At 39.0% G+C, this 22,495-nt stretch overlaps 1 protein-coding gene across 1 annotated transcript in view; it reads left to right on the top strand.

The window, feature by feature from the left end:
* The first annotated feature begins 13,403 nt into the window (after positions 1–13,403).
* Positions 13,404–22,495, top strand: part of TJP1 (tight junction protein 1) — a 107,533-nt gene continuing 98,441 nt past the window's right edge. Inside the window, exon 1 of the mRNA XM_047086813.1 lies at positions 13,404–13,528. Coding sequence (XP_046942769.1) covers positions 13,502–13,528 — 27 coding nt within the window. The 5' untranslated portion in view covers positions 13,404–13,501. The remainder of the gene's footprint in view (positions 13,529–22,495) is intronic.

The following is a 22,495-nucleotide window of genomic DNA, read 5'->3' as shown; positions in this document are numbered from 1 at the left end:
CACACTTTGTTAACAGGAGAGAACATTTATTTTAGTATTAGGTAGAATGATAATGAAGCTAATGGCTTTTCCTCAGCTCTTTGTGTTGTGCTTTCATTTTTTAAAAAATTTTTTAACTGTTTTTATTTTATTTTTGAGAGAGAGACAGAGACAGAGCATGGGAGGGGCAGAGAGAGGGAGACACAGAATCCGAAGCAGGCTCCAGGCTCCGAGCTGTCAGCACAGAGCCGGATGTAGGGCTCCAACTCACAAACTGCGAGATCATACCCTGAGCCGAAGTTGGAGGCTTAACTGACTTGAGCCACTGACTGAGCGCCCCTGTTTTGCCCTTTCAATAGGAAAAGGCAGGACTGTCAGGAGCAGGAAATCAAAGTTCTGTCCCAAGTTAAGGAGGCCGAGTGGGGCCCTGGCTTCTGCTGCACCAACCTTCAGCTCAGCTGCAGGTTCTTCATTTGTCCCCTGTAGGTAGTTCCATAGATAATGAAGCTGCCACCAATTTTTCTTAGTTTTTAAAGTCCAGTCTTCCCAAATACCATATTTAATGATCTTTTTTTGTTGTTAGGCTTTTTTGAATAATGTTAATTCCAAATCCATACATAGTCCAAAAAGGCATTTGCAACGTTTACTAAATAATAGTTTGCTAATTCAAAAGAGTATAAAATATGGCCATTTACTTATAAGATTCTGTGCTTTAAAAAATGTACTTAAAAATTATATTACACCTTTAAAAATATAAATGAAGAAGTTGGATAAATTAACATGTAAACGTGGGTGGCATTTGTGAGAAGAGTAATTCTAATGTACTGAAAATAGCCATATTCATCAAAAATTAAAGTATCAAATTGATTTTAAAATAGTTGCAAATAAATAGCTAGTATTATGGAGAAATACTTAACTGTCTTGAATTTTTTTATAGGTTTAATATTTTGCTGATGATACTAAGAGGAGCCATACAGTCCTTTGGAGGATTATTTTAAAGTTATGTGATTTAGCTAAATTAATCAGTCATGATTTAAAACCCTTTAGGGGTGCCTGGGTGGCTCAGTTAGTTAAACGTCCAACTTCGGCTCAGGTCGTGATATCACGGTTCGTGGGTTTGAGCCCCACACTGGACTCTGTGCTGACAGCTCAGAGCCTGGACTCTGCTTCAGATTCTGTGTCTCCCTCTCTCTCTGACCCTCCGCTGCTCATGCAGCTCTCTCTCTTTCTCTCAAAAATAAGTAAACATTTAAAAAGATGTTTTAAAATCCTTTAATATTTTTCCTTTAGTAAAAAATACCTTGGTTAAAATATCCATATGCACCTCAGTGACTCCTGTGATCATTTTTTTTCCTGTGGTACTTTAAACACTCTCTAATTAGTCCTTATACCTGAGTCCAGCATTTGCAAGTGGATATCTGTGGTAAATAGGAAACATGATTTGTTCTTTCAGTACGAAGGGTGCAATGTGCCCTGTTGGAGAGTGCCCCAGATGTGTTCATATATGCTAGCATAGCCCCAGCTGTGGTGCTTAGAGGAGGGAGGGTCAGCCAGACTCTCACAGATGTGTGCTCTCTTTATGCACTGGCTACTTGGATTGCAGAATTGTGAGGGAAGAAAGGCGGTGCCATCTGCCAGCAATCCCAAAGACTACTTCTCTTTTGTCTGGGATTGGTGACTGGAGGCAGAGCCGGACCTCTGTAGTCCTCAAAAGAAAAAAGTTCTCCATGGTCCATCAGTCATACCTGCCTCTATCAGTGAAGTGACTACTCGATTTGATAGCCCTCACTGTACAGACAAAAGGAGGCTATCTAGCAAAGCCTCCATTGTCTTTACAGTGGTTTCCATGTGTACATTTTCCTTTTTAAAAAACAATTTTTTTAATGTTTGTGTTTGAGAGAGAGAGAGACAGAGTGTGAGTAGGGGAGGTACAGAGAGAGGGAGGGAGACACAGAATCTGAAGCAGGCTCCAGGCTCCGAGCTGTCAGCACAGAGCCCCACGTGGGGCCCAAACTCACGGACTGTGAGATCATGACCTGAGCTGAAGTCAGGCGCTTAACCAACTGAGCCACCCAGGTGCCCCCCATGTGTACATTTTCTAGTGTCATGTGAATTCATAGTGAATTCCCAGTCAGATACCTTTATGGATTACATGCCATGTGCCCCCACGGTACTTAGAATCTCCTCTTTTGCATATGTTTGTGTAGTACTCCTGGAGATTTAGCCATACACATCAGTTTGACCTTGCTGTGTAACAAATAACCCAGTACTTAACATCTTAAAAAACGTTCATGATTCTGTGGGCTGCCGACTGGTTCTTTTGCTAGACTTGCCTGAGCTCACTCATACAGATGCAGTTTGTGGCTTGGCTGAAACTGGATGGTCTAGAATTCCCTCGCTCAAATGTCTGCAGGTTGGCACACTGTGAGCGAGGGTGTCTCATTTCTTTTCCACATGACCTCCAGCCCCTGCCAATTGGGGCTTCTTCCCATGGTGGTCTCAGGATTCTTAGCAACAAGAGAAACCACACCCTATTGCCCAAGTGTTTTTTAAGCTTCTGCTTGTGTCATATTTTTCTTTTAACTAAAACAGGTCACATTGCTGCCCAGATTCAAGGGATGGGGGGAAAATATTCCAACTCTTGATGAGAACTGCGATGCCACAGTGCAATAGGGTCTCCAAATAGGGATGGCTGCAGTGTCTGACAGTTATCTATAATATACCCACCTTTGCTGACAGGAATATTTGTTTTTATTGTTTTTGTTGATTTGCATGATAAAAAATTTCAAATGTATATGAACATTCCAATATACTCCAAAATAGAAAGAATAATACAAGAAACTTCCCATATGCCCATCACCTGGATTCACCAATTTTCAATATTTTGCTACATTTCTGCCTCTACTTTTTAACTTTTCTCTTTGCTTAAATGTTTTTAAAGCAAATCCCAAGCATTGTGATATTTGAACTCTAAATGCTTCCATATGCATCTTTTTTTTGTTTGTTTGTTTTTGTTTTTGAGTGAGTGTAAGCAGGGGAAGGGCAGAGAAAGAGGGACAGAGGATCTGAAGCAGGCTCTGTGCTGACAGCAGTGAGCCTGATGTGGGGCTTGAACTCGTTAACCATGAAATCATGACTTGAGCCAAAGTCAGATGCTCAACCAACTGAGCCACCCAGGTGCCCCTCCATATGCATCTCTTAAAAAGGGATACTGTCCTGTGTAGCTGCAATACCATTATCACATCTGGGTATCATTGCACACTCAGTCCATAATCAAATTTCCCCAAATGTCTGAAAAATGTCTTTTTACAATAGGTGGATCTGAAAAGGAATCCATCCACAGATGGTCCATATCAGTCCCAACTTGCTTTTCTTTTTTTCTAGTGATTTGTTTTGAAAATTGGGTCCATTTTCCTATGTAGAACTTCCTTCATTCTGTATTCATCTGTTTGCTTCCTTGCAGAGTCGTTTAACTCCTGTATCTCTATCTCCTGTATTTCTATTTATGAAAGTTAACCCTATAGGCTGAATTTCATGCAAGTTCCACTTTGGGGGCAGACATCCTCTGTAGATAGTACTGTTTGCTTCGGTTGTAGCACATGGAGGCATAAATGTTTGTCTTAGCTTTTAATGATGCTAATCTTGATCAGTGACTTGATCCTTTGATGATCAATTGCCTAGGTCTATTATTTCAAGTGTTACAAGATGATTTCCTTGTTAGCTGGACTTATTATTTTTTTTTAAAGTTTATTTATTTATTTGGGGGGAGGGGAGGGCAAAGAGAGAGGGAGAGAGAATCGCAAGCAGGCTTGACACTGTCAGCATGGAGCCCGACGTGAGGCTTGAACTCATGAACTACGAGATCATGACCTGAGCTAAAATCAAGAGTCAGATGTTTAACCAACTGAGCCACCCAGGCGCCCTTGTAGTAATTATATAAGGAACATTTTTTTCATCAATTAGACTTATTTGATCATCTGAAATAACTCTCATAGTAAATATATTCTTTCCTTTAAATTGATGGCTTACAGAATAAGAAGTTGGTGCCCAAGTTATATCCAGGGCTATTCAATAAGTAGTTGTTTGGGGGTTCTCTCACTTTCCTTTTTGTTGTTATTATGAATTCATGGGATTTAGAAATTCAGTACGTTTCAGTTAATTGCCTTTTTTTTTTTATATTGGGGAGCTCAAGTTGTTTTATCTTTGGCTAATGGGAACTCCTGGTTGTTGGCTTCTGTATCCCTTTGAGAACTTCCTTGCTTTCTGGCACAAAATACCCCAAGATTATCTTGTATATTTCTTGCTCCAGACCTATAGCCAGGCATTCCTGTCTGGAGATTACAGTATGCGCACTAGATGTGCTTGTTGCTATTGGGTTTTCATCCTTTCTAGTCTTTTTCATGGGTGAGAGCTAGGAAATCTCTACACACACACACATACATATTTATATTTATATATGTTTTAAAAGACACTTTAAAAACTAAGTCACACTGATTTTTAAAATTTAAATTAGAATTGCAACATTTTTATTTAGCTTCTTTGATTTTATACTTAAGTAAAAATCTTGTTTATAAGAATGTTAATATACCCTAATATATATTGATGCATTAACTAATATATAACCAATGTATAAGCATACATTATAATATTAACATTATTAGCATACACTAACATGTAAGCATTATTACTTTGAAATTGTTATATATTTATATGTAACTTTGAAACTATCATACATAATATAATGCTAATATTATAAATTATTGTATGTTAATGCTAATATATTAATATACTAATGTATTTGTTAAAACACATAAATAGCAGCTAATTATTATATATAGCTTAATATGCAAATGAATATATAACCGTTTTATATTAGCTAATGCACGCATACACATGTATTAATAGTTTCAAAGTAATAATGCTGATATTATTACTAATAATTTACTGAATGAAATTTAGGATTTCTTTGGAGTGCTGTTTTCCTTAGAATATATTATACAAAGAATCTACAATCTACACTCATGCAAGAGGCATTGGTTAGGTCACCAACTTAATGTATATTTTATTGCTTCAGTTCCTTTTCAGTTTTAACAGATTTTTTTTTCTTCTTCATTTCATTTATTTTCTTAAAGTGTGTAAAACATTTTTATGTTTCCAGAGTTGCAACTATGTTATAGAGTATATGTAAAAAAGTTATTATTGATATCTCCTCCCTGTTCCAAGGTAACTGCTTGTATTTATTCTTAATTTTCCTTCCAGTGTTTCTTTTACAAGCATATGCAGCTATTTTATTCCCTTTTAAAAATTATTTTAAACATAAAAACATATTTACCTTTTTAAAAATGGAGTTTTACTCACATTTCTATATTTTATGTTTGTTTTATTATTTTTTTTAGACATTGATTTATTTTTGAGACAGAGAGAGACAGAGCATGAACAGGGGAGGGTCAGAGAGAGAGGGAGACACAGAATCGGAAACAGGCTCCAGGCTCTGAGCTGTCAGCACACAGCCCGACGCGGGGCTCGAACTCACAGACTGAGAGATCATGACCTGAGCCGAAGTCGGCCGCTTAACCAACTGAACCACCCAGGCACCCCTGTTTATTTGTTTTAAAAGAGTATTATTATAAAGATTTATCAGACACTCAAGCACATACAAACACACACACATTGTTAAAAAAAATCCAAACATACTCTGGGGGGACTCGATCATTCAGCTTATTTTAAGGAATGTCTTTTTTTTTTTTTTTTTTTTTTTTAATCCAGTGAGTTTGGGACTCCCTGCCATCTAGGGAAGACAGAATCCAAACTAAAGTGAAGTCAATAGATTTCTTCTTATCTCTGTTTACTGTTTGAGGCTGGAAAAATATCCCATGGCAATTCTTTCACAAACAGGAGTCTGAGAAAAAAAATGTCCCTGGAACATAAGAACTGTGAACCTCCAGGTGTACCCTGTGTATTGTCCTCTGTGACTTTTTGGTTTATACTCTGACTCATTCGTAGTTACGTTCACAAACCTGAACTTAAGAAAAGTCTAGAGGCTCAAAATGATTATGTCTAAAATAATTACCTTAAGATTTGGAAAGGAGGAAGAATTGGCAAAATTGGAAGAATATCAGAGTTAAAATTGGCAGAATTTGATGCAGTTAGTAATCTTGTAACAATGTTAATTTTTTTAGCTTTTAACAAATCTACCATAGTTATGTAAGATATTAACATTAGGGTGTGGTGGGTAAACTGGGTACTATCTTTGTAACTTTTCTGTACATCTAAAATTACTCCAAAACAAATTTTACTTAACACTCACACACACAAGCTGCTGATTAAAAAGACTTAGGTGCATTCAATTAAAAGTTTACTTGAAGAGCTTCAACAAATCAATAACAAAAATAACAGAAGGAAAAGGGGGGAGGGAGTAAATGAGATAAACAGACAAGCAATGTACAATTTTTTGTCTACTAGATGGGCAGAAATCTAAAGGATTAATATTATCAAGTGTTCATATGGTGGGGGAAACAGGATAAGTTGGTCTGGTATTTTTTGAGGAATGGTAGACCGTATCAGTTTAAAAAAATTTATTTTAAATAAGCATATACTTCAACCTAGAAAACCTCCTTTTGGATGTCTCTCCTAGAGAAATACTTACACGTGTGCACAAGAAGATATAAATAAGGGTTTTCATTGTAGCATTATAATATCAAAACCATCTTACTGAGACAAATTATGGTATATCCATATTATGGAGTACTAGAGAGTCATTTTAAAATGGTGACGTAGGGGTGCTTGTGACTCAGTTGGTTAAGAGTCTGACCACAGCTCAGGTCATGATCTCACGGTTGGTGGGTTCAAGCCCTGCATTGGGCTCTGCCCCTCCCCTGCTCATGCTTGCTCTCTCTCTCAAATAAATAAACTTTAAAAATAAATAAATAAAATAAAATTATGATTTTCATTGACATAATCTCTGACAAAAATATTAAATAAAAAATTGCAAAATAGTAAATATTAACTACCATTTGTTTTTAAAAAAGAGTATATATTCCTGTATAACTACACACACACTTCTCCCCCCTTTCTCTTTGTTTTCATACAGATGTGTAAATAAATACACAGAAAGTGATCTGGAAATACACTGTCTGATTCAGTTTAAATAGTATTCCTGGGTAATAGGAATGAGAATGGGGGCATGTAGTCCAGTTGGACTTTTATTTTTATTTTTTTTTATGTTTATTTTTCAGAGAGAGCGCACGTGGGGGAGGGATGGAGAGAGAGGGGGACAGATGATCTGAAGCAGGCTCTGTGCTGAGAGCAGCAAGCCTGATGAAGTGGGGCCCGAACTCACTAACCTGGAGATCATGACCTGAGCTGAAGTCAGAAGCTCAACCGACTGAGCCACCCAGGTGCCCCCAGTTGGACTTTGAAAAATACCTGTGATCTTTCTTTCTTTCTTTCTTTCTTTCTTTCTTTCTTTCTTTCTTTCTTTCTCTTTCTTTCTTTCTCTCTTTCTCTCTCTCTCTTTCTTTTTTTGTTTCTTTTTTAATGTTTATTTATTTGTTTTGAGAGAGAGCATGCGCACGCGGGGGAGGAGCAGAGAGAGGGAGAGAGAGAACCCCAAGCAGGCTCTGTGCTATCAGCGAAGAACCCAACCCCGGGCTCAATCTCACGAACATGAGCAGAAATCAAGAGTCCAACACTTAACCAAATGAGCCATCCAGACAATCCCCCACCATTGCTTCTTTCATGGAAGGAATGTATGTCTGCATTCATTGTGAAATTGTGAAATTAAGGTGAGAAAGAAAGAATGCCAACAGACCTAGGCATGCCTTGACAACAGACAGACCTAGAGGCTAAAGAGAACTTGTGAGAAGCTTGTCACCAAGTCCTAGACTGTGATCTAGAGAGAGAGGAGGTCTCAGAGCTAATGCCTACATAATTTGTGGGATACAGTAAAAAATGAAAGTGTGGGACCTTTTATTCAAAGAGCAGAAGACAGTGCCCTTAAAGGTACATACAATTTTACTGTTTATCTTTTTTTAAGTGAGCTCCACACCCAACACTCAGCTTGAACTCACAAGCCTGAGATCAAGATGCTCCACCAACTGAGCCAGCCAGGCACCCCACCATTTATCTTTATATTGAGCAGTGCCAGTTTTAACAGCAAAGATCAGACTTTAACTTGTATGAGCAATCACTTAAATTACACAATCTGTATTTTGCTGCTTGTCCCTGGAGTTTGTCCCTTAGGCTGGCCAGAAGAGACAACCATAGGCAGACTCAGGGTGGAAGGAGAGAGGACCCCATTCCTGGGAGGAGCACACTGTAGCCAGTAGAGACCCTCATAGGGTCCTGGGGGTTCCACTTGCCTCCTGGGCCTACTGGGACCCCCTTCTCACAAGCCACGTGACCTAAATGCCCTAGCTGAGGGCAGGTCCTAGGGAAGCTGAGCTACAGGACTGCTAGCTCATGGCAGCCCCTAGCAGATGGCAACTACCAAGGATCCTTAAACCTCCACCCCTGACAGCTTGGTCCTCCAGTGGGGGCTAGGCGGGAAGCTCACCCCCACCAGGATATGGCCTCCTGTCAGCCTGGGGCTCTTGCCCAGCATAAGGTGCTATGGGTACACAGACCTGACCCAAGCCTGTCCCAGATCTTTGTGAGGGACAGAGGGTGGTGGAGCAGGGAGAGAGAGTGAGCCCTGACAGGGACTTCAGGAGTTGGGGGAATGAGTAGCCAAGAAACTCTCTGCGGATTCCAAAACAAATAGGACCACATGTGAGCTGAGGTCCCCAGTGCATGCCCATTGCCCCATCACCTTCCTTTACAAAACAGATTCAATGCAAAAACTGTTAAGATTCAAGACAGCGCTGGAGAGCATTAAATCCCGTGTGGATTCTGAGCACCAGGTTCTGTATAGCTGTGCTGGCTGCATCCCTTTGAAGGTAGCCTGGGGAGGGTCAAGGGTTGCCCCCTTGACCCCACCCCCACTCCCAAACCTCATTTTTAAGTTGGAAGACATCAGAGAAGCTTGAATTCTGAGAGGCAGAATACTTTGGCTGAAAGAAGATGAAAATGATGGTGAGACAAAACATAGCTGATGGGGCCGGCCAGCACCCCTCTCCCCTCCCCAACCGGGATGGGATTCACAGCACAGGGGGAGGGAAAGAGAAGAAAAACAGGTACCCTCGGTTTGTAAATATGTCATTGTTTGGCAGGAAGAGAAGGGAGTTTCCATGCTTCAGTTTCTATTTTCTGTATGCATTACTGTTTTCACTGGGGAGGAGGTCTTTGAGGGATCTTAGCAGAGTGTGGAAGATGGGAAATAGGAACTATAGAGAAGGGGAGGCAGACTGCTCAGAGATGAGTTAAAGCCTTGGCTTGCCAGTTAAAGCCTGGCTGGGGTCATGGATTCTATGGAGTTATGGAACTAATCCTCTGCCCAGTTGTGTGACATTCTGGACCCTACACAGAGAAAGCTCCACCTTGGCACAGTCAAGGGAAGGGTGGCCCCACTCTTCTTTTAGGAAGGACTGTACTTTATTCTGAACTGAATAAAAAAGGACTTGTTTTTAGTGTTTGTATGTCCTTTTAAAAAGAAATGTACATTGGTGATAGTGACATTCTTTTGGGGTTTTTTTTTATTGTGGCAAAATGTACATTATATAAAGTTTACTATTTTAGCCATCTTCAGGTGTATTAATGTTTGTTTTTAAATGTCACTACTTTGCAAAATAAAATGAGTGAAAAAGTTGGTAATCCTATTCTGTACCCCTAAAGTGTTTTTTCTTTTTTTGAAATTTTACTGGTCTGTGAAGTCTAGAAACTTTATAAGCCTTAGAAAGTTGTTTCTTATTTAACCTTGTTATATGACTTTATTGGTAGAGGAAAACTCAGAAGCAATTTATAGAATTTTTTGAAGTTTATTTATTTTGAGAGAGAGAGCATGTGAGTGCATGTGTGTGGGGGAGGGGCAGAGAGAGAAGGAGAGAGAGACTCCCAAGCAGGCTCCATGCTGACAGCACAGGGCTTAAACTCAGGAGCCCTGTGATCACGACCTGAGCTGAAATTAATAGTTGAGTGCTTAACCCACTGGGCCACCCAGGTGCCCCTGCAATTTACAGAGTTTTTAAAGACATGGCATAAGAGTAAGGTTAGGTTCGCTTTCTTTTTTTTTTGCTGTTGTTGTAGTTATAATGCTTCATAAAGTTCTCCTAATTCTCCTGTTTTGTATATATATTCTCTTCTGTACCATTATCAACATTGTCTCATGTTCTACCATAGTTTTATAATACTTCCCCTTTGCATTTCATATGTAAATTAAGAGCTCATATCAAAAATAACATAAATATGCCTTTCTAAGGATAAAGTTTTCAGTAATGAAAACAAAATATACATGTATAAAATGTGGGCATAGATATAGCTGTTCATTTGGTCAAGGCTGTTTTAATAAACGGTTCTAAAATTTATAACGATTTTGCACAGTGGTTTTGTTTTTTGTTTTTTTTTTTTTTTTTCGTTTTGAGCCGCAGACACCAAAAATCCCACAGGAAGTTCTCTTTGTAAGTGTTGTGGTTTTTTAGTTCCTGTTCAGTTTGTACTAGATGATCAGAAATAAGATAATCTGTGTAATCAGAAGAGATTCTTGGTTAAACTTCATTGTAATTCTAAATGAGAATCTCAAATTTGCTTGTTTTTCTTCCCATGTAATCAGTCTAGAGGAGCTATAACCACATTCATACCTAGCATTAAAGTTGTGGTATAACTTGATCATTTTTTGTTGTTCAGTGGATAAACTCTTCATTGTTAAAGGGGCAACTATCTGAGATTATGCTCTATCCTTTCCACTTCTTATCAAAGCATCTCCCCCAAAATAAACCATAGGAATGGAGATGTGTTTCTCCTTGACAATACTTGACATTAGTGTTTTACTTTTATTTTTACAAATGACAAAAAATTTCTCTTGTTTCTTTGGAGAAAAGGAAATATATAAAATATAGGTTATACAGTTTACTTCAGATATTACAAATACCATTGAAAAATTTTAAAGGGTACTATTACTCATTGAGATATTTTTCTTAATGTAGTTTTTAAAGCAAGATATTCTCAAAGTAAATTTTTTTTTATTTCATTATGTTTCAAACTACGGCAAAAGTAAAAGAAACTAAAATTGTAATCAGATGGATTAGATCTTTGACAAATCACGTAATCTAGCATTTATTCATATATATATGTTTTAATGTTCACTTATTTTTGAGAGAAAGACAGAGCCCTGGTTAGGGGAGGGGCAGAGAGAGAGGGAGACACAATCCAAAGCAGGCTCTAGGCTCTGAGCTGTCAGCACAAGAGCACAACCTCGGGCTGGAACTCAGGAACCATAAGATCTTGACCTGAGCCGAAATTGGACGCTTAACCAACTGAGCCACCCAGGTGCTCCTGTAATCTAGCATTTAAATGATATATGGGAGACTTGATGAAAAGTGACAAACGAGAAAAAAAAGAGTTTCTGTGCATTTTTAGGTATGTCTCTAGGTTTAAGTGCTATTGAAGACACAATGCCTAATTCTAGGCAGGTTATGTGAATTGCACATCTAATTAAATGGTAAAAGTAATGAAGATATGAAAGGTATTTTATTACTATAAAAAAACTCCCCAGATTTTTTTTTAAAAAGAGTGGTTACTCATGAGTACATTTTAATTACAGTTCTTAAAAGAATAAATAATACTGTGCCTCCAAACAAAAAAATTACACACACCATAAGTTTAAAATAAAAGTGACTTCAGCCATTTCTATGCAGGGGGGAAAAAGAAAAGAATGAGGGTTTGATTTGCAGAATATTTTTTCTAGTTCAGATAGCTTGGCTGCAAAATATATGAAAAGGTTACTTTATAATCTGGGTAGATATTTATGTATGATATACAGATATTTCTTGGTTAAGAGAAGTTTGATCTTTCCATAAGTTGAAGTTACAAACAGAAAGCCATCGTTTAAAACCTGGTGTTTATGCTTTTTCCCCATTTCTTGTGTACCTTTTGTGGCACTATGTTAGATACTTTGAATGTTATTTATTGTTACTAAGAATTTCGGACATTTGTGGAGAGCTTTACATTTTACAAAGTTTAGAAAAGTGAGGATCGACATGATTTCTTACATATCCTTTGGTGTGTAGCAAGGCGGTCAGCACTGTGGGAAGTATATGCAGTGGCCGATTTAACTTGGACCATGGGCTTCAAGTCTTTACCTCCTTGTCTGCCCAACGTGAGCTGGAGAACTGGCTTTAGAAATGCAGGGCGGCCTGATCCCTTCACTTGCCACTAAGAATTTAAGCATTTTGGATGCCAAAAAATAAAGTTTTGAGATCCCTGCCTAGAAGGGTGAGAGAAGGAAGACTTTGGATATATCATCAGGCCTAATGTGGGTGGACCATGATACCACAGTTCTTTCTAGTATTTCTTAGCTTGCCCAGGAGTGCCCATGACCTCCTTCCCAGTTTTAGTTAGCACAATCGGTTTGAATGAGAGCAATTATTTAGACCGTGTTCTGAGCGCCCTAGAGATGAAAGCCAGGACATGCTTTACCGAAAAACGCATTCTGCTTTCAGTGGGGCAGCAAGGCCCAGGCATGTGGTGATGGCTGTGACCATCGATATTTACTAGGTTAAAGAACTATTGTCAGGTATTTGCTGTATCAGCCTTTCCAGCCGCCTTTCTGCGTGGGGGCTGATCCACGGTGGCTTGCTGAGGGGCAAGAGGACACGTCTCTGTTAGAAGTCGAAAACGCTTTGGTACACAGGGCCTCTGTCCTCGGGGGCGATTTCTGCCGGACCTTTGATTAAAAACAAACAGGAAGACTCGCATGCCAGCGGAAACTGCCCCCAAGTACTTCGGAAACTGGGCTTTTCCTTCCGCGACTGGGGTCCGACCCCTGGAGGAAGCGGGCCGCTGGGCGCTCGCCCCGCCCCGCTGCGACCCCGCCCCCACATTGGCCCCACCCCCATGGTGGCCCCGCCCCTCCCAGCCGGGCATGCTCAGTGGGCCGGGCCGGGCCGGGCCGGCAGGTTTGCGTGGCCACCCGCAGTTGCCGGCGCCGGCTCAGCCTGTCGACGCTGGATCCCTTCTCCGCGGCTGGTTCCAGGGAAGTTACGTGCGGAAGCCGGCTTCTAAAGAGCCATCGAACGGGCTACAGGGACGGCGGGAGGCCCTCGGTGCTGCCGAGTGGCGAACAGGCGGGGCCGGCGTGTCCGGGCTGTGAGAGCTTCGGGAGGCCGAGCGAGTGGCCGCACTCGGAGAGAGGCGCCGGCCGGGCGCGCCCCGCGGAGAAGACCCGGGCGGGGCGGGCGGGCGGGCGCTTCCCGGACTTTTGTCCGAGTTGAGTCCCCTCCCCGTGGGCCGGGCCTCTGCGGCCGCCCCCGCCCCCAGCCCCGCTCGCTCCCGGGAGATGTTTATCTGGTCCGTGGCGTGAGGAGCCGGCGGGCTGGTGGCGCGGAGTTTCGGGTCCGAGGAGCCTCGCGCGGCGCAGGAGAGAGACAAGATGTCCGCCAGAGCCGCGGCCGCCAAGGTGAGCGCCTCCGCGGCCGTCAGGGCCGATCCCGAGCGAGCGCGGCCGCCTGCGGGCGTCGGGCCCGCGCCCCGCCCTCCTCCCCGCGGGCTGCTGCCCCGGCGCCGGGGGCGGCGGCGGGTGGGCAGGGCTGACTGTGGCAGTGGGCCGCTCGGAGCCCCGCGGGTAGGCGGGCAGGCGGCGGGCGGGGGCCCAGGAGGGGGCGGCGGGCGCGCCGGGCTGCTGTCCGGGGCAGGTGCATCGCTGCCGGCGTCGGTGCCTGGCTCCGGCTCTCCGCGGGCGGGGACGCGCAACAGGTCCTGCGCGGGCAAACTCTGTGCGTGGAGTGGGTCCTGCGGACACCCGACGCGAGCGTGCGGCGGGCCGGAGGTCGGGGTTTGGGGTGCTACCTCCAGCCAGCCGGTAACTGCTGTCTTTGGAGGAGTGGTTGGTCACCGGCGAAACCGTGTAGTTTCGATCTGATGTCACTCTTCGTGGTATGCGCGCGCCAGCCGATAAGACATTGAGACAGCAAAACAGTGTTTTGTGTGTAGTAGGTTGGAATTTTTTTTCACGGTGTCATTTGTTTGAGGTGGCGTTGAAAAAATAACTCCTTAACACTTCTTAATAGTTTAATTTGAATTAAACTTTCAGAAGTAACACAAAATACTCCTACAAATGGACAATGAAATGAAGTCTAAAAAATAAAAAAGACTTGTGGGTGCAGCGGAAAAGTAACTTTTTCCTATCAAGTTTTACACGTGCTTTGAAGTATGCTGTTTTTCTCAGTGCTGTGAAACCAACGTGTATGTTACATCAGAAAGCTGAAGTTAGTAATATTCCGTTAAAATCCTCTTTTCCTTTTGTACATTTTAATCTTTCTCATCATAAAGTAGTATCTGCTCTTTTTAACAGTTACAGACATACAGAAATTTGAAGAGTAAAAATCGCTCTCATTTAAAATCAACTCCTTACTTCAAACGGTATCGAAGTACTTAATCAGGTAGTGGTTTTATGTATTTATTTTTCTTTTGGAAATGTTTATTCGTAGCATCTGGAACAACGTATGATATGGCCCTGAAGTTTCTGAACTCAGGACCTTGTTTTCTGGGAGGCAGAAGTTACCGGTTATACTTAGTAGTGGGTATATTTTTTAAAGGAATATAGTATTCTTTCTCTATGAAAACTTTAATTTTCCCCTTTATGACCTTACCTTGATGACGAACAATCTGAAGATGAAACTTGAGCCAATAACTTAGAATAAAAAGCAAAATTTTGCTTTGATTTTAAAATAAGTTCACATTATTTATCATTTTGGGGGTTTCCTTTCCGAGGAGGAAAGGCTTTGTTTTCATAATGGACATAATGTCACTTTGTTCCTGAGGTGTAATCTTTGGTGCTTGATATCCAAGACAACACACTTTAAAAAGGTTATTTCAAGTTAGAGTAGGATGATTTAGAAGAAATAATATTTTTCCTCCGAGTTATGGGATTGAGATTTTATGGTATATTGAAAAGCATCCCTACACACTGTAGGGATGTGTGTATTCTTAAATATTTATGAGTAAAATGTGAGTTGAAAACTTATTTTTTTAAATGCTGTATTATGAGACTACCACAAAATCTTTTATACAACAAGGCAGGCCATAAAAAAATAGGTGAAATGAAAGAATATTCAGCCGTTTCACTGAGTCGCATTTAATTTCTTAAGGTGACTGAAATGCTACTACAAGCCAGACTGTATACTTAATACTTTACATGTGATACTTTTGTTCCCCTACCCTAACCCTCAGTTAAAAAAAGCAAAAAAACAAGACATTAATTTGCAGCTTGTTTTCTTGTTTTAGCAGAGTGGTTTGTAGAACTCCTCTCTAAGCAAGTACCTGTGATTTTTATATTCTTTGTAATAATATCCCAAGAATACGCTGCAGATCACCATTTCTTTAATGACAGACATTTAACTTGTTTGGGGGATTTTGCTATTGTACTAAGTAGCTTTATATTTTTATATCTGTGAATGTTAGAGTGTGTTAAATCCTTAGAAATGGAATTTCTGGGTCACAGGGAATGTGCTTTTAAAATTCTGATAAATTCCAGTAAATTTTTCTCCCAAAAGGTCACACCTAGGAATAAATATAACAGTTGTTGGTAAATTACATGTATTTTAAAGGACATAAAATGTGAATAAATTAGGTGAGGGAGATGGGGAGAGTCAGTATTACAGAATATATCGGTTTCCCGAAGTTGATATACATATAAATGTAATACGGTTCCAAATAGAATTTCATTGTGTTATTATAGAAAACTTCACATATTAATGAGAAACTTTATCTGATAAAATGATTGATAGCTATGAAATTTTGGAAAAAGGAGGTCCTACTAGAAAACCTAATGTGTTATAAATTCAGAGGAATTTAAAACGGTCTGTCAGCTCAGGAATAGACAGTGGAACCACAGAATCCAAGAACAGCTTTTTATTTATAAGCTTTTAGTGATTATCATCGTCAGCATTTAATGTGTCAGGTATTGTTCTAAGGGTTAAAATAAACTGATTTAATTCTAGAGTAACTCTGTGAAGTGAGCATTACTATTATCCCCACTTTCTGGATAAGAAAATTGAAACACAGATAAAGTAACTTGCCTATCACTTATCCAGCAAGAGGGAAAATTAAGAATATGTATATGGTAGGGGCGCCTGGGTGGCCCAGTGGGTTAAGCGTCTGACTTCGGCTAACGTCATGATCTCGCAGTCTGTGAGTTCGAGCCCTGCATCGGGCTCTGTGCTGACAGCTTGGAGCCTGGAGCCTCCTTCAGAATCTGTGGCTCCTCCTCTCTCTGCTCCTCCCATGCTCATGCTCTGTCTCTGTCTCTCAATAATAAAAAAAAATTTTTTTAAAAGAATATGTATGTGTTAAAAGTAACATTGTAGATTACCTGGGAAAAGATGGGTTATTCAGTAAATAGTGCGGGGTCAGTTGGTTATCTTTAATTTTTTAATTTTTTTTTATGGTAGTTCTCTGCCTTAAACCATAGACTAAATAAATAAATAAATTCAAGTGTTTGAATAAGAGCAAATAAAATAAATAATAAAACTAGAAGAAAGTGTAGGATACTTTCTAAAAAAATATGCCTGAATTGGAAAGGGCTTCGTCGTATGTGACATTAACTTAGAAATAATAAAGGAAAAGGTTTTCATATGTATAACATACATCTGAATTGCACACAGAATTACTAGTGTGCCTGATAAGAAAATTATTTTAAAGTTGAAAACAGGAATTTGAGGGTGGTTCTCTGTCTCATCACGGAGTTAATTATGTAAGAAAATGGTGTGAATAATTATTAGGAACATTTCCATTGGTTGAATCACAGAAAGTGGCTGAAGGAAATTGCAGTGGCTTCTGGATTTTCAAGCTGTTTCACTTTTGAGGAAGCAATAATATTTAAGATTATACTATCATTTATGCTTATTAGATTTTGCTGCTTAAATGTTTCCATTATGTTTCAGGGACAGTATTTTTCCCCCCTTCTGGTTCTCTCTCAAATTCTACCATAGTTTAGTGTGGAAATTATTTACATTTCTTCTTAGGAATTGATTTATTGTATCAAGTAAGGCACAATGTACTTTGCTTAGTAGCTGCACATTTCAAAGTTAAGAACTGTAGAAATTAGTCTTTATGGGTAGGAATTATGTCCTGAGTGGTGGGTATGATGTAGTTTTAATTTTGGTATTTATTCATCAATGCATATTTGCTGCATATTGCTTTAAAAGTAAAGGAATAACTCACTGCACTTTATGACAGTTCACTTGGGCCTGCCAACTTCTAATGAGCTTCACTGTATTAGTATTTTTCTGGACATCCTAAGTTTATACAATATTTTTTACTAGGAATATTTTTAGAGTGCTTAAGGCAAAGGGCTTTTAATTTTTTATGTTAGCATTTTAGATATTTATGGTTAAAACTTTAATTTATGTTCTTTGTTGATAATCCTGACTATATTTACAACTTTTAACTGCATTTTAGGACAGCTCTGTAAGACAGTGACTTCAAATCATGCTGTGCCTTTTCTCTCAGATTGTGTAATGGCACAGATTCCACTACACTGTTAGGAAGGCCCTTTTTTCCTTCTTTTCTTAAATACTGATGTTTCCATGTTAGGATCTTACAACCTTTATTTTATATTTAAGAAAGACTTATGCTGTCATTGATTGCTGTCAGTTTGTGACAGAGATCAGACATCTATAGCCAACAAATAATGAGTTTGAAACCAATCTGTGGCTTTGAGGGCTGCAATGCAGTGTAGATAGTACTGTTCTCTGTTTGGTTTGAAGGAAAAAGATTACAGTAGTTTCACTCGTTTTTTTCAATCCTGGAGACAATGTACTGGCTCTGACTTTCACTTGCTCTTTAATCTTTTTTTCTATTTAGAGACCAAATGTAAACTCTGTACAGTTCTAAGAATAAAACAGTATAAATAAGACAGATCACCATGCTACTAAGGAAAACCTCTTAAAAAATAATTTTGGAGAAAATTTGTAAATGTAACCATTTCTTGATATAACCCTGACATGGTAAAAATTCAGTCTGCTGGAAGACTTGTTAGTCTGACTGTAAATTCGTGTGTAGGACCACCCACCCCTGACTGCTCAGTCATAGCTCATTCCAGGCTCCTGTACGCACACATGCACTGGGTAGCCAGTACTGACTAAGCATTGTTGCTGAAGACAAGCTAGTTATTTTTTATTAGTAGCGTTTCTAATCAAATGTTAAATAAGATTAAGAAATAGTTGATTATGACTAGTTTGATATTTCTGAAATACTTGACTGGAACTTGCTTTGCATCTCTGAATTTTGATAGACAGTCTTGAAAAACCTTACTAGTTTAACAACTTTTAATCTTGTAGGAAGAGTGAGGCATTAGGATAGTTTTCTGAAGTTTTTGTTTGTTTTTGACAGTATTTAATCTAAAATTGGTGGGTTTCAGAACAGTATTCCAGTATAAAGCAGCAATAAATATAGCCCTTTTGGTATCTCTGACCTAGAGTTCTTCTTAATTTATTTATTGCAGAGAAGAGTAGCTTCAGGTTGCTCCTTTATGGGTTAGCCAGGTGCTTTATTTCCATTCCTTCTCAAACAGATAAATTGTTAATAATGAGACGTGTATGGTGAGTATATGAGTAGGGAATTTCATTTTATATCTTAAAAATGATTGCCTGTATCGTGGAAACACTGCTTTAGAACAAGAGAAAACCAGTGTTGCCAAAATTTGTACTGTAAAACACACCATTTGAGACTTAAAAACAAAGCCCTGGTTGTTACATTTGTAGTGTTAAATACTGAATCTCAGATGGCCCTTAACTTTGGGATAGATCAAAAGATAAGTTTTTATTAGTTTGTATTGTAGGTGTATATTAGAACAGCCTATAACTCTTTCATGTTGGTGGAATGCTGGGAAGTGAGTTGACTGATGAATGACCTCAAATCATTCTAGTTTATTGTACCCAAAAAGGATGTGAAAACAGGAGTTAATATTACTTTATATGGATACTAATTAGGAACATGAGGTTAGCATATGCCTTCTTTAATTAAACACTTTTTTGACTTGCTGAAATATTTTTTATGTTTGGTTTTTAAAAATTTTTATTTTATTTTATTTACTTTAGAAACAGAGCATGAGCTGGAGAGAAGGGGGCGAGAGAGAGAAAGAAAGAGGGAGGGAGGGAGGGAGGGTTAGTGAGTGTGAGTCAGCCTTAAGCATGCTGAGCGTGGAGCCTGACGCAGGGCTCAATCCCATGACCCTGGGATCATGACCTGAGCTGAAATCAAGAGATCAAGAGTCAGATGCTTAACTGACTGAGCTACCCAGGAGCCTCTGTTTTTTGTTTTTGTTTTCTTAAATAGTATACATTCCCAAGGAGTGAAAATTATTTTTTCTTGGTTGTTTTAGGAATTTTCACTCTTTTGGAACTGCCACTAGTAATCTTTGGGGTTTGTACAATTTCTGATGACTGAATTAATTTTAATTAGCTCTCAATTCAGTTCATAATTATAAAATCCAAGAGAATTTTAGTAATGACTATTTTGTTGTTGTTAGCCCAACATTCATTGAGTACATTTTGTTTTGGATCCCTGTCCTCTAGAAGCTTACAGTTTTCAAAGTGCTTTATACTGTAATGATTGTGAAATGTGTAATTAAGTTTTAAGATGCAAAGGATTTATATTAATATAAGAGCACACTTATGGTCATCTTATAATAACATCATGTGTGCTTTTTTTGGTTGGAGAAAATGTTGGAGTCCTATCTAGAGCCTGGGCTGGCTGTAACACATGAGTTTCTGTGTTTTTCCTTGTTAATTTTTAAAAAATGTTTTAATTGAATCTGGACATATCCATATAAGTGTTATATGCATGTGTTTGGTTAAAGCATCTCAAAAGGAGAAAAAGGTTAAGGATTATAAAGTAATCAGAATTTACTTATATACTTACAACTTCTTGAGGGTACTGACATGGAAAATGCACTATATGCTAGCAATTACTGTTATATTTAGAGTCTGACAAGTTGTGAACTATGGAACAATTTGAATTTTTGAAACTTTATTCTGCATTCAACACATATTTATTGGGAACCTGGTATTGGGAGTCAGGCACTGTTGTAGATTCTGGAGATAGAACAGTGAACATATTTCTGTACTCATGGAGCATTTTAACAGTGTGAGCAGACAGCAACAAACAAAATACTGTACACGATGATAAGTTCTAGAATTCCTAACATGCCATTTCTGAATCATAACCTCCTTCTCCCAAAGATTACAACTATCTTGTCTTCTGTGGTACTCATTTTCTAGCTGTTCTTTATAATTTTACCACTTAATTATGCATTCTGTGGATACTGTAGTTTTCCCTGTGAACTTTATACAAACAGAATCTTCCAGTGTGGATTCTGTTGTACGTGGCTTCTTTTGCTCAGCATGGCTTTTGTGAGATGTGGGCAAATAGTTCATTAGTTTTCATTGTATTCGTGGATCAAATTCATCCCATTGTATGAAGACTTAACTGCCAAACTGGCTTGGGTGGGGGGGACGTTTGGGTAGACTTTTCTGGTTTTTATTGGAGAAAAATACTGTATACCAAATTCAATAAGCCTGGTGAGTGGTCATTGGAACATAACAGCTCTGTGAGAGATGTAAGCTGCTTTTGGTGTTCAGATGAAGTTTACCTTGAAAAGTCAAAAGTCAAAACTAAAGTCTTTAATTTTGATTGAGGGTATTGTATGACTAAGGTCTTAAAATTCGTCATCTTAAAGTGTATTTAATAGGTGCCCACTTACCTGACTCTGATCAGACCAATAAAAGCCACAATCTGGTGATATACATCTTTTGGGAAAACAGGCCTACTTTTCAAAGTATAATTGTAGGAAATCTTTACCATGGTGTCATGTAAAGGAACTTTGGAAGATTTATTTACTGGTTGTTGTTTTTTACAGTGATACATTTTGGAGTATCTGATTAAACAAATGTATATACCAACTCATATTTTTCTGCTGTATTGTCTATAAAATCAGAAGACAGTGGCCACGGCAAGTAAATTTATATTCTAGTTGTAAATACAAGAAATGTGTGTCTGTAATAAATATTAGTCCCCTAATATTGAGCACTGATTCTATGACAAGTGCTAAGCTAATGTTTTGTGTGCATTGTTTCACCTTAATCTTAACAACACTGTTAGGTACTACTATAACCTCTATTTTAAAAGTGAGGAATGTGAGGTTAAATTTACTTGCTCTAGCTAGTATGCTTTATAATTCATATACATGCACATGCTTATATGTTGCTGTGTTCTAAAGGAGTGTCACGGAGATGGATGTGGAATGGTGTTAGGTGAGTTTTAGACCAGATAGACAGCATGAATCATGAAAGCTGGGAGGCATAGGGTACTGTAGCTGTCAGAGAGCACAAGCTGACCTAAAGGAAGTGTGTAGCTATTGCTCAGCTTTAGCTGATTGTTGGCATGGAAGAAGGCAGGCCAGATCTTCCGGTTTTTCAAAACAGGTTGTAAATCTGGATTTTTATGTAAATAATCTTGACTTAAATGCTGTCAGCTGATGTGTTTTTATTGTGAAATATAATACATATATAAAAGTACATAAAGCAGATATACATTAATAAATAATTATAAAGTGAGTACCCATGTAAACGCCATGCAGGTCAAGGGAATACAATGTTGCCAGCTTTTCAGAAGCTTCCCATCTTGCTGCTTCTCAATAACATTACCCTAGTAAGGTAGCCACTGTCCTGACCATAAGATCCATAGGTTGTGACCTTCGTAAATAACACCTTTACTCCCCTAAGTCAGTTGCTGTTCTGACTTTTAAAGATTCAGATGTTGTTGCATATGAATTCATTCCTCTTCATTGCTGTATGGAATTCTATTGCATGAATATGCCACAGTCTATGCATTCTCCTGTTGATGGACTTTTGGGTTATATCCTAATTTGGGCAGTTAAGAGTAATGCTTCCATAGAAACTTGTACATTTTTCTTGGTAAACACACATACATTCCTCTAAGATACGTATTTAGGGATGGAATTGCTGCTGGATTGTTTAATGTATCTTCAAAATAGTAGATAATGTGTTTTCCAAAGAGGTTGTACTAATTTATACTCTTCGTCATCAGTGAATGAGAGCTTCTTTTGCTCTGCATTTTTACCAGTGCCTGGTGTTATTAGACACTGTAATTTTAGCTCTTCTGGTAGGTCTTTAGTACACTCTCATTGTAGTTTTAATTTGCATGTCCTTGACTAGATGAAGTTGATCAACTTTTCATGTTTATAGCCTGCCTGTTAAGTTTTTTGTCTGCTTTTCTGTGGGACTTTTTCTGTTGATTGGCTTTATGTTTTTTGTATAAAAGCCAGTTGATTGTATGTGTTGTAGACATATTTTCCAACATGGTAGTTCTCTCTTAATGGTCTTTTCATGAGTAGAAGGGTTTT

This window comes from Lynx rufus, unplaced genomic scaffold, assembly GCF_022079265.1.
Source record: "Lynx rufus isolate CCGP_SWC_20201006 ecotype Redwood Valley unplaced genomic scaffold, mLynRuf1.p SCAF_21, whole genome shotgun sequence".
Taxonomy (NCBI): Eukaryota; Metazoa; Chordata; class Mammalia; order Carnivora; family Felidae; genus Lynx; species Lynx rufus.
This window is presented reverse-complemented; position numbering and strand designations above follow the sequence as displayed.